Here is a 12,466-nt window from a genome sequence, read left to right as displayed (position 1 = left end):
AAGATTTTAAAACTAGTTTAAATATGTTTTACTCAAATAATTTTTTAAATAATTTTTTATGATTTTTAATTAAATTATTTGCAGTCATTTAATTTTGTATGTTATTTTAATCTAGATTATGTTAGTGACGTGACGTAAATAATAACTATGTATTCAATATTTGATATGTGAATATAATTGACTAATATGTTATTTTAAAAATTTATTAAATGTTTAAATATATTTTTAGTCTTCTAATTTAAATATAATGTTTATTTTAATTTTTTTTTATCAAAAAATTTTATTTTTCAGTCATTTTAATTATATACAGTGTTATTTTTAACCTACGAGGTTATATAATAACAATGACATTGAAGGTGTGACAACGAGTAATTTATCCGATGTTACACTGATTTAATAAAGTGATATGAACCTTTTAAAAATTTATTAAACTTTTGTTAACTCGCACATTATTCAGAAGAATAATATTTTGACCATTCTGCATACATGAGTTTACTCTAAGAAACATTTAAGTTAATAGATGACAGAACAAACTTGGGTTAATGCCAAACACATTATTCAGCAACAAATATATATATATATATATATACTTTTCTTTAGCAACTAAGTTATCTTTTGCTGAAGTCGCTATTTTTACAATCTTTCCTTATTCTATAAGTACTTTCCTTAATTTATCAATGAGTTGGGATACTTGGTTTCAAATATAATTATGATCTATAAGTCTAAACATTTTTTACACTTGACAAGTCTAGGAGATTGTTCCATGTAGACTTTCTCTTTAAGATCATCATAAAGAAACAAAAATTTTGATATCCGATGAAGGAGGAGATGGTGGCCCAGAGGAATGTTGGTCATGCGACAGTTACATGAAGTCATGAACGATGGTTGTTGGAGTTAGAGAAAGATGTGGAGGAAGAAGAGATGGAGGAAAGGAAGAGGAAAGAGGAAGACAAATAAGAGGAAGAGGATGAGGATGAACTCGAGGTGACAATGATGGTGCTACGATGTGACGACACTGAGGAGGATAGGAGAAAGAAGATGAAGAATAAAGGAAAAAGAAGAGAAGGAGGAAGAAGTAGACCTAATTGCGTATTTTGGCGACAAATGTATTGATGGTTAGAATATGTCAGTAATTATCGACAAATGTTTACTAATAGATACTTATCAATAGATTCGAGACCGTTGGTAATTATTGACAGATGGTGAATCAATTGGTAAAGTTTACCAGCAAAGTTAGGATGGAGTTTTGATCATCAATAGTTCGTCAGTAAAGATGATTTACCGATATATTTTTGTTATTACCAACGAATTGTGCTTGTCAGTAATATTCAATTGGGTTAAATATGTTTTTGGTCTTTCAAGTTTAAGTGAAATTTAGAATTAGTCCTTCAAAAGTTTTGACCAATTTAGTCTTTCATATTTAAAAATGTGAATTTAGTCTTTTTAACCAAATTTTGTTAAGTTTATATGATGTTTCAAGCGCATTTCATTATAATATTTGAATTATTTATACCGTTTGACACATTTCCGCTTCAATGTTAACTCAAATATTATCATAAAATGCGTTTAAAGTGTTAAATAAACTTAAAAAAATTTGGTAAGAATGATTAAATCCACGTATTTCTAAAGATGGAGGACTAAATTGGTATAAAGTTTCAAAGAGGGACTAATTCCAAAGTTCACTGAAACTTGAGGGACCAAAAACATATTTAACCCTATTCAATTTTCATGTAGTGATACCCAATAATTTTTGTTCCACAAACTACCACAACAAGGCATAGAGCTAAAAATCAATTCCCTTCCACTGTACAACTTGCTCATAAGGTACATTACTTCCATCTTGTTAAAGGTGGTCAAGATAATATTGGCCAAGGAACCAAATTTAAATTGAGGTAGGCCAAGAGTGGTAATTTTTTCTATTTAGTTTCTCATAAGTAATGAGAAGACTTCCAAAAAAATGTGACAATAATTCCACCCTAGACATTTTTGAGGAAAAACAAAACAAAAGCCCTAGGTTTAACTAGGAAATCCTAAATAACCTTTAACCACACCAAAAAAGGGTAACCAAGGACCATATGAGGGAGGTGGAGGTTTGAAGGGCTTGGTTAAGCTAATGCAACGATGCTCTAGTGGGTGGAAGACGACGTGTGTGACGACCTAATAATCTTTTTTTTCTACTATTTATTTATTGCCATTATTATGTCATAGTTAATGCTTATTATTATTATTATTAGTATTATTTTCTATAATATACTTCTAAAATTTTGACACCAAATTCTACAATAACATCTAACATACTATATATATATATATATATATATATATATATATATATATATATATATATATATATATATATATATATATATATTTAACAGTATTGTAGGCATTTTATATTTACACAATTTGTTATATATTATATTTTCTATATTAGAAGAGAAAAGAATATTATTTATTTACAGTTTTCTCGTCGTATACTAGCCTTCAAACATGTGGAGGAAAAAAGTTATGAATATGATTCACTTGTACGGATAAAAAGTGACTCCAATATGTTCTTCAAAGATAACTGATGCATTGGAAGCATTTAGGAAGGTGATGGTAGAATTTTTCGTTCCTTGAAATGTTATCGAATTATTTACCGCATTTGTTTGTCATGCATTTCTTGGAAAGAATGCTACAATATCAGCAAAAAATGAGTCAAGCATGTTAGAGGCAGCATCTACGATGATATTATAAGATTTCACAATCATAAAATAAAAAAGTGAGACAAATATCACATAAAAAGTATAACATGTCTTAATAAAATAAAGTGAAAACTCTTCTAATCATTTTTTATATATATTTTTAATTTAAATTAAAGTATAGCGGATACGGGTATCCACGGGTACAAATACTATGATATTCGTACCCGCACTGTTAACAAGCGGATATAAAAATTATTCGTACCTATTACCCACGGGTATCCATTTATAGTATTTATTTTCTACCTGATGCAAATTTTATCCACAGATACCATCATATACAAACTTTTTAACATCCCTAGTTGAGACCGGTGAAACGGGATAAACCTTTTCTAATATCAACTTAAAATTAGAAAAAGAAAGAAAAATATATTATAGAACTTGAAAGACCTCTTTTATAATCTTCTATCTATAATGATAGAAATATTATACAATGAAAAAACGAAATATCAAAAAGACTACGCTAGAATCTTATACAAGGCACAATTCATATGTACAATACACTGGAATCTTAGATACAAAACTAGTACAATTCATATCTACATTAGGAAGTATATCCAAATATTAATACTTATTCTAACAACTATAATGAATGATAATTTATTAAACTAACAAGATAACGTTCCTTTAATATTTTTAGGTGTCAATTAATTATTATTCCAAAATAAATTAATTGTATAAATAATTGTGTAATTCCATTTTTCTAAAATAAATTATTTGTGTAATTAACAATATTTAAAGTTACAAGACAGTATTACACCTATATTTTCATTTGATATACTTTTTTTCCTTCTTTTCTTACATAGTATATTATATATCTATACCATTTCTTATTGATGATTAATTTGGTACCCAGATGGGACACTTTTTTGAGCTTTATCTTAAGTTTTTTTAATTCTAATTTTTTTTTTGATTTTTTTAACATGATCGCACCATTAAAAACATTAATTCAAATGGCAAAATACTTAATCTTATTTTTTATATATTTTCCCCCAACTTATTTTTTATTTACAATTATTTTCGTGTGTTTCTTTTCCCATAATCAAACAGAAGATTAGAGTTGGGGCAGTGGGCTTGACTTTTTGCCCACAAGAACCGCCAAAAAAACATTAGTGGTTTTGTTGGATTGTAGTTTAGGCCAGTCACTCGTTTTAGCGTCATACAACGCAACCTATTACACCTTTTCTTTTGGTATTACGTTTTAGATATTCTTCCATAATTCAAATCAAAAACCACGGTCGCAGTGATTTACACGATACACATACACTTTTAAAATCCTATTAAAATACATTCCTCAAAACCATGAATGTAATAATTAACTGTAAAACATATATTTTTATCTCGTTGATTATACATTAAAATCAAATATAGTTCAATTAATTAATTAATTTAGAATTTATTTATACATATAAAGAGAGATAAATCAGCGGCAAGACACAGCGGAACAGAACAAACCACTGTTTTATGTTTGGGTTTTCCGAAACCGAGTCACATAAAACCAGAGCCAACAGAAAAAAGATGAGTGACTCTGTTTATAAAGCTTTTTCACATCTTTCTCGATCTCAGACCCATCAAAATCAATTTGAACTTGAACAAAGACATTCATATCTGGATCTTGAATCTGAATGGCTTCGCTGGTGCTTCTCTTTTCAGAGCTCGTTCGGAATCACGAGTGGGATGCTGCAACTCTGTTAGCAGCATACCCTCCTCCCAATTTTACCATAACTTCATCATCTTGTGCTGTTGCTGCAAAAACAACACTGAAAGATGAAGGCTTTGTGCAGAAGAAATCCAAAGAAACTGTGACGGAAAACCCTTTGGAGTCGAGGGTGTGTGTGGATCTTGTATGGCCTTGAATCTTGGTCGTTGTCGGAAACTAATTTGCTCCAATGTAAAGTACTTTTTTGATCTTCTTACACGCAAAGTCTCTCTATGTTCTTCATTTATATTATTTCTATTTGCCGTGGTGAAGCCGATGAAGCTTCCGGTAACTTTGTGCACGAGTTAGGTTTACTCGTAATATTAGGATTTTTTTTCCTATTTGCTAAGATTTTGTAAAATAAATAAAAAGCACTTAAGAAGTTTTGTAAAATAAATTTCGGAAAATATGAAAACTCTGACAAAGAACAAGAATGTTGGGAAGTGTTCCAGTAGGTTTTGTTGATCTTTTGCATCTTTTATACACCGACTTCGTAACTATACTACTCCCATGTTCCATTAAGACAAGAAATAAATAAGGAGATTTTAATATTACTTATAGGAGGGTTGAGATTTCGTTATGGATGATGATTATGGGATGGATATTATTCTTATGGGCTGAACACTTCAGTGAAGTCTCACCTTTTTCTGGACATGCACCGCATCATCTTTTACTTAGATCACACCAGACTAATCTACATATATTAAATTATTGCTTAAATATAAAAAAAGTGCTACAAATATATAAGCATGATTTAAAACTACTAAATATTACATTTTTGCTTATACAACATTTTCTAAAATATTGTACATAAAAAAATATGGACTAAAAAAATTATGGCCACTTTATTATATTTTTTCCTTTTCTCAATTGCAAATTATAAATCTTCTTATTGTGTAAAATAAGAATAAGTCACAATTTTTTATTGTTGATTATACAGTGAATTTTATTTGTTTTAAACCTAGAGAGAATACAAAAATTACAAAAATTGTTGTCTATTTATTTAGCAATACATTAGAAAATATTGATAGTTATAAACAAACGTTGTTAAAATGTAGATAGTGTAGACCACTTCTTTAAAACTATGGTAATTTAACTTTAAATATTTTTAAATTACCATTTTGTGACACAATAATAATTAAATTATTGTAAAGTGCATCAATAGTCTTGTGGTAGATCAAGTCAAAATCAAATCATGGCACTTTGGTTCCTACAATCTTAAGTAGAAAGTGTTACACCTTAATAATTGACTATAATTTTTGGCTTAGTGGTAGACGCTCAATCCAATAATTATTATAAGAGCCGAGATCACGTTAATTAAATTATCATTGCCTAAAGAATACACAACATTTTAAAATGTGTTGCATAAAATTATTAAATAACATGTTAGATAAAAAGTGTGGTCATTATTTTCTTCTAAAGCAATGATTTTCAAAACTTTTGTTACCTTAGGAAAAAAACTGTTAACTTTAGGCAATGGTCATGATTGCATACTCCACGACTGAAAAATCGTGGTATAACCGTTGTCTAAAATTAAAGCCATGATATTTTTTTTTAACTTTAGGCAACATTTTAAAGTTGTTTAAACTAAAAAATAGTGTAGTGACAGATTTCTCTATTATTTCTGTTAATGTACCGATGAATATTGACAAAAAAAAAATTGAAAAGTCAAAATAACGCACTCAAAATTTATATATTTAATTATTGTCATTCATACAATAAAAATGAGTACATAATTTAGTATAACTACAAAAGAAATCACACATATATAAAGGATTGTCCTCACTACTAAAAAATACATATTTTTTGTCAATTTTTGTTTTTTTAAAGTTTTTTCGTAAGAAATACTCACAAATGTTGTTATGAAAATAATTTGCAATTATTTTTTTTTTTACAAAAATATTTTGACAACAATTTTCAAAGAAAATTTTTTAAGAAGTACTTGTATATTTTATAATTTTGTAAAATATAATTATTCACAAAGAAATTGTTTGTCAATTAATACTCTTTGAAAAAATGGCACAAAAAATGGGTTTTCTTGCAAAATTTTATAACAAATTGCAAGAAAAATCTCATGAAATATAAAAAAAATATAGTAGTGCCTTCTTCATATTCTAATGCATTCAAAGCAAAATTGGTCTGTATGAAAGGAAGTATCAAGTTTTTGGATTAAGATTGAAAATTGAATGCCAAGGTATTAGTGTTAAGAGCTACCTCAAAAACTTCATCTAGGATATTAACGTCCAAAATGCTGGGAATGATGCCAGCACCAAGTCCTTGGATCAGGTGCTTACCTTTTACGAGAAATAACACACATAAGTAATATCATGGTTCTCTCACACAAATATTCATTATTGGATGAAATTTGTTAAAATCATATAACTATGTTAGTTTGATTCTTGATTAACATAGACTATAAAAAAACAGTAGCAAACAAGAGAAAATGCATACCATTTTCAATGGAGAAAAATCCAACAGGGGAACTCTTATGCCTGAAGAGATTGGAGCAATTTCTGTCACCCATTTTAGATTGAAGGGGATTCTACTAATGCAGAGATCCACCTAATTTTTAGCTTAAAAAACAAAACTTCATTTGTTCAGCTGCTTCGTCTTCATATAGAAAAATATATTAAACTGAGCAAGAAAATCATAAAGCTTTCCAATATCCTCACCGACAATTTTTCATCTTCTAGTACAGGGAAGATTTTATTTTTCATAAAAGTTCCGTGATAATCTATTAACACTAATGACAATCAATTATACAAATGAAATCAAGATTTTCAAAAAAGATTGTAATAATCAATTATTCACTCCTAGTTATCGATTATACAACGAGAAAATATTTTCAGAAAAACTTCTATGATAATCGATTTTCTCTTGAATAATCAATTATTCAAGAGACTTTGAAAGAGAAAAGTCTTTAGGTTCTTGACCTAATTTTTAAAAGAGAAAGTATATATATGTTTGATAAAACCTATTTTGAAAATTAACTTTTGATTCAAAGGTTTAGTATTGTGATTGCAAAAGAAACTCTTTATGTTTATGAAAAGAGGCTTTGAAAAACCTAGTGTGGATAAAAGAATAACTTTCACCAAGTGAGTTTTCGAGAGATTGAGTGTTGCTGCTGTTGCAAGGAGAAGTCGTTCATCTTTTGTGTGACTCAAATGAGGTGTTTCATTCCTTGTGTTATTCAAGGAAGGTATCTTTCATCTCTTGTGTCTTCAAGAGAGGTGTTCTCTAAACCCTAAAACCTTTCTTTTGTGATTGTAAGTATGGTTTAATTTTAGTGTTGAGTTAATATCTCTTTAGAGAGATTAACAACTAGACATATGATCTTTTGATCCAAGCCAGTATAAAAATATTTGTGTAACGAATTTTCTCTTTTCCAACTCTTTTTACCTTACCGAAGTTATTAAAACAAGAGAAAAAGCTTTAATTGAGCAAAAAAATTTGGAGAAAATTTTAAAGTATCAATTTTTATTAAACAAACCAATTCATACCCCCTTGTTTATTTTCAATGTAAACATTATATTGCACAATACTAACAGATGAATGATAACAATTAAAACAAACTAATTGGCGTAACTAGTGCTATGAAAATTAACAAATTGTGACTCTTGATAAAGTAAAAAGTTCAACAACACTATAAAAACAAAACTAGCTAGATCCTTGTGATTAAAACTTAAGACTAATACACCATAAATTGAAATGGAAACTAAATGAATAAAACACAACATCACATTGAGCTGACAATTGCAAAAGAGAAGTCTATTAAACTAGAAATATGGAAAATAACAAAACACAAGTGAGTAAAACTAATAAAATACTAAATAAGCAAACCTATGGAATTAGTGAGAGCTACAACGTGTAAAGCTGAAATTTAAAGTTGGTAAAGATGTAAAGTAACATTGGACTAAGACGGATTCAACACAAATAAGCAATAACACAAAAAAAAAAAAGGCTTTTTATGTCTATTATTTTTTGCCTTTTTTGTCTGTTCTAGGCGAGACATAGATTCGAGAGCCGCCATTGCACTTTCAACGCCCTGGCTACCACATTACAAACCCCACCCAACATCCATTGGAGTACCTGCATTAAAGTGAAGAAAGCAGGAGGGAGGGAGGGGTTTGCTAGCACCTTTGCTAGGTTCTGTTTGTAGGAGCGTCATTGTTGTGTTTTGTGGGAGGGGATCGTGAGAATGAAAAATTAAGGGAGGGATTATAACAAAAAAAAATTACATTAGTTGGCCACGGTCTAATGTAAAATAAGACTTTTTCTGTCTGATGCCTACACATCATATGCAAATTTACATTTGTTATGGAGAATTAGATGTAAATTTACGTTTCATGTGTAGACATCATATGTAAAAGGAACCATCTTACGTCTAACCATGTCCCACTGATGTAAATCTTCAAGTAAGAATTCAAAATTAAACTAATAATTTTATTTTTATAAAAAAATAAAAATAAGTGGTGTGTAAGTTCCTTGGAGAAATGTTCCATACATGCTGGTCGTTGTTTTTTCTTCCTCCTTGTTACATATATGTTTACCCATTTTTGGTCTGTCCATTAAGGTTATTGTTTATCCCGTTGTTAGGACATAATTTAGTTCCCCAAGAATATTTTATTTTTCATGTATTTTCCTCGACAAGAAGATATAATCTTTGTTTCTTATAGCGTTTTGTTGCCATTCACCATAATACATTACGTCAAAACAAGCACTACTAATCAAACCAACACAGCTACACACAGTATTACTCTCACTCTCATAACAATGAATGGATTTTGCAGTTTCCAGTTAATAGAGAGCGACCGTGGTGGAGCCAAAAGTTAAAACTACCTTTTGAGAAAGACAATAGATAAACTATTAAATCTTATGTGACTTTTCAACATGTTCCCAGTTGTTGAAAGTGAGTCATAAACTATATTTGAAAAAAAAAGACATAAAAAATTATCTAATGACCTTAACCATTCAAAAAGATGAAGGGGAAAACATTGTTTTGTAGGATAATATACCAACCAAAGTGTGTGTTGATGCCTGCAGAAAACAGTGTTGTGAAATATATACTAAAGTAAGCACTGATCTGCATGTGTTCTATCAAAATTGATCTCTTAAAGCACATTTAGGCTACCTAGCCAAATTTTGAAATTGCTATTAACGAGGGTGTGATTTGAAATGGTAACAAGGAATCAGATTTAGGCTGCTGAGCCATCAAAGTAAAAGGCAAAAAACATCAAGTAGCACTAAGAGAAGAAAGCAACATTACAGTATTTAATGGATAAACTATGCGACCTTATTAGGTGGCGAAGTAAACAAAAAGGCCACAAAACCCACCTTGATCACTCAGACTTAAACGTATAAAATTTACATCTCGTTCATCACACCGGAATGTTTTTCCAAACGGCCAAACCCAATAATGAAGTAACAGATGTAATAATATAGTATTTGGAAACGCAACTTTCTCAGAATACACAGAAAACAAGGAGGGAAAATAAAATAGAAAACAATGAAAAAGCATCTAGCAGCATTACAATTTTATACTCATTCTTGTGGCAACAAACATCCATATATAATACTATCACCATACGTCAGGATTCATAATTAAAAAACAAAAGTCACCATTTAACAACAAATTGGCCTTTACAATGACAATGACATGCAGAAAGAAGACAGAGATCGGTTATCAGGCTTTTAACTTGCACAACTGTGAGTTGCTGAATAGAGACGCCGAATAGAACAAGTCACCATTGTTTTTTACAGCACCACTTGGCACTTTCTCAGTAATTTAAGCCGGCCCTTCATACATATACATACATAATCCATGCATGTAGCATATATACATATACCCTCTGTTTCCTGTTACACCTTCCTCAAAATCCTTCACCTCCTTTTCATGGCTTTTCCTTCTCCTTCAGAACACTGATCAGAGAGAGTGAGTGAGTGAGTGAGAAGTGAGAAAAAGAAGCATGGACAGGCTAATAAAAGTAGAACCCACGAACACTGTGTCAATAAGGATGGAGCCAGGCCAAAAATGCCACGGCAAAATCACCTTACGCAATGTTATGTACACGATGCCGGTGGCGTTCAGGCTTCAACCGTTGATCAAAACGCGTTACACTGTGAAGCCTCAATCTGGGATCATATCCCCACTAGCCTCGGTAACCGTAGAAATCCTCTACCATCTCCCACAAGGCTCCACTCTCCCTCACTCCTTCCCTCACTCCGAAGACTCCTTCCTCCTCCACAGCGTCGTGGTTCCCGGCGCCACCATCAAAGAACCCTCCTCCATGTTCGAGTCCGTCCCCTCCGACTGGTTCACGGCCAAGAAGAAACAAGTCTTCATCGACAGCGGCATCAAGATCATCTTCGTCGGCTCGCTCATTCTCGCGCAGCTAGTCCACCACGGCTCCATTGACGAAATCAGAGAAGCTCTCGAACACAGTGAAGCTTCATGGAAAGCCGTTGACTCGGTTGACTCAAACGGCGACACGCTCCTCCACGTGGCGATTTCCAAGAGCAGACCCGACCTTGTTCAATTACTCCTCGAGTTCAACGCAGACATCGAAGCAAAAGATCGTTCCGGCATGACCCCTCTGGAAAAGGCCTGCTCTTTGGGAGAAGAACTAACCGTTGAGCTTCTGTTAGCTCACAAGGCCGCCACGGAGAGAACGGAAACGTCGTCGTTGGGAGCGATTCATTTGTCGGCGAGAGAAGGGCACGTGGAGGTTCTTCGGCTGCTGTTACTCAAAGGCGCGAACGTTGACTCGTTGACCAAGGACGGCGAAACCGCGCTCCACCTTGCAGTGAAGCATGGCGAGAGAGATTTCGTGAGGATGTTGCTGGCGAACGACGCGCGAACCGACGTTCGCGACTCGCGAGAGGGTGACACGTGTCTGCACGTGGCGGCGGGTGTGGGGGACGAGGAGATGGTGAAGCTGTTGCTTAAGAAAGGGGCGAACAAGGACGTGAGGAACTTCGCGGGCAGGACTGCGTACGACGTGGCGGCGGAGAACGGGCATGCGGGCGTGTTCGACGCGCTGGGGCTCGGGGACGGGCTGTGCGCGGCGGCGAGGAGGGGGGAGGTGAGGAACATCCAGCGGCTGATCGAGGGCGGCGCGGTGGTGAACGGAAGGGACCAGCACGGTTGGACGGCGCTGCACAGGGCGTGTTTCAAGGGGAGGGTGGAGGCTGTGAGGGTTTTGTTGGAGAGAGGCAGCGACGTGGACGCGAGGGATGAGGAGGGGTACAGTGCGCTGCACTGTGCCGTGGAGTCCGGGCATGCTGACGTGGCGGAGGTGCTGGTGAAGAAGGGGGCGGATGTTGAGGCGAGGACGAACAAGGGCGTGACGGCGCTGCAGATCGCGGAGGCGTTGGGTTACGTTGGGATTACGAGGGTGCTGGTTAGCGGCGGCGCGGAGAGGGTGGGACACGTGGCAGAGGGAGAAGAAGTTGTGGAGTTGAAGAGGAAGAAGAAGAAAATGGGAAGAAGGAGGGAGAGATCGATTCGGGGGAGCTTTGATCGGTCAATGCCTTTGGCTGTGCTCTAGTTATGGTGTGTGTGTGTGTGCACAAAAATTGTAGATTTCTTCAACATCTTCTTTGCTTATAATCATTCAGTGCCATCACCATCACAGATCACAGAGGTGAATGACACTGGTATAAATCTTTTTCACTATTCTTTGTTTTTGCAGTTCATTACAAAAATCACATGCTCTCAACTACAGTTTATGAATTATGTAAGAATTAATTAATCCATGACGAAGCTACACCATAGCCACGGAAAATTTACAAGATTCATGTATAACTTTTAAAAACATTGCCACTGTTGCAAAGTTGTGTCTACGACTTTATTGTAAATAAATAGTGCTTTGACTGCACAACTTTTGAATTCCCAAAATAAAATCTTCTCTGGCCGATCATACTTTAGTGCTACTGAAGAAGTTATGTGATATAAATTATAATCTTGACTTTGATTAGTTTAATCCAGTTTTCTTTTTTTAATCGGACTTATAGTAAAGTTATGTAA

At 33.4% G+C, this 12,466-nt stretch overlaps 1 protein-coding gene across 1 annotated transcript; it reads left to right on the top strand.

The window, feature by feature from the left end:
- Positions 1-10,081: 10,081 nt before the first annotated feature.
- LOC114173867 (protein VAPYRIN-like) lies at positions 10,082-12,163 on the top strand. The gene has a single exon (XM_028058520.2). The coding sequence runs from the start codon at positions 10,407-10,409 to the stop codon at positions 11,985-11,987; it is 1,581 nt and encodes a 526-aa protein (XP_027914321.1). The 5' UTR covers positions 10,082-10,406; the 3' UTR covers positions 11,988-12,163.
- Positions 12,164-12,466: the final 303 nt, after the last annotated feature.

The sequence above is a fragment of the Vigna unguiculata genome, chromosome 1 (assembly GCF_037176805.1).
Source record: "Vigna unguiculata cultivar grain cowpea cultivar isolate G323 ecotype 2 chromosome 1, ASM3717680v1, whole genome shotgun sequence".
Classification (NCBI taxonomy): domain Eukaryota; kingdom Viridiplantae; phylum Streptophyta; class Magnoliopsida; order Fabales; family Fabaceae; genus Vigna; species Vigna unguiculata.
Note: the sequence above shows the minus strand (reverse complement) of the source record. Positions and strands in the feature narration are given on the sequence as shown.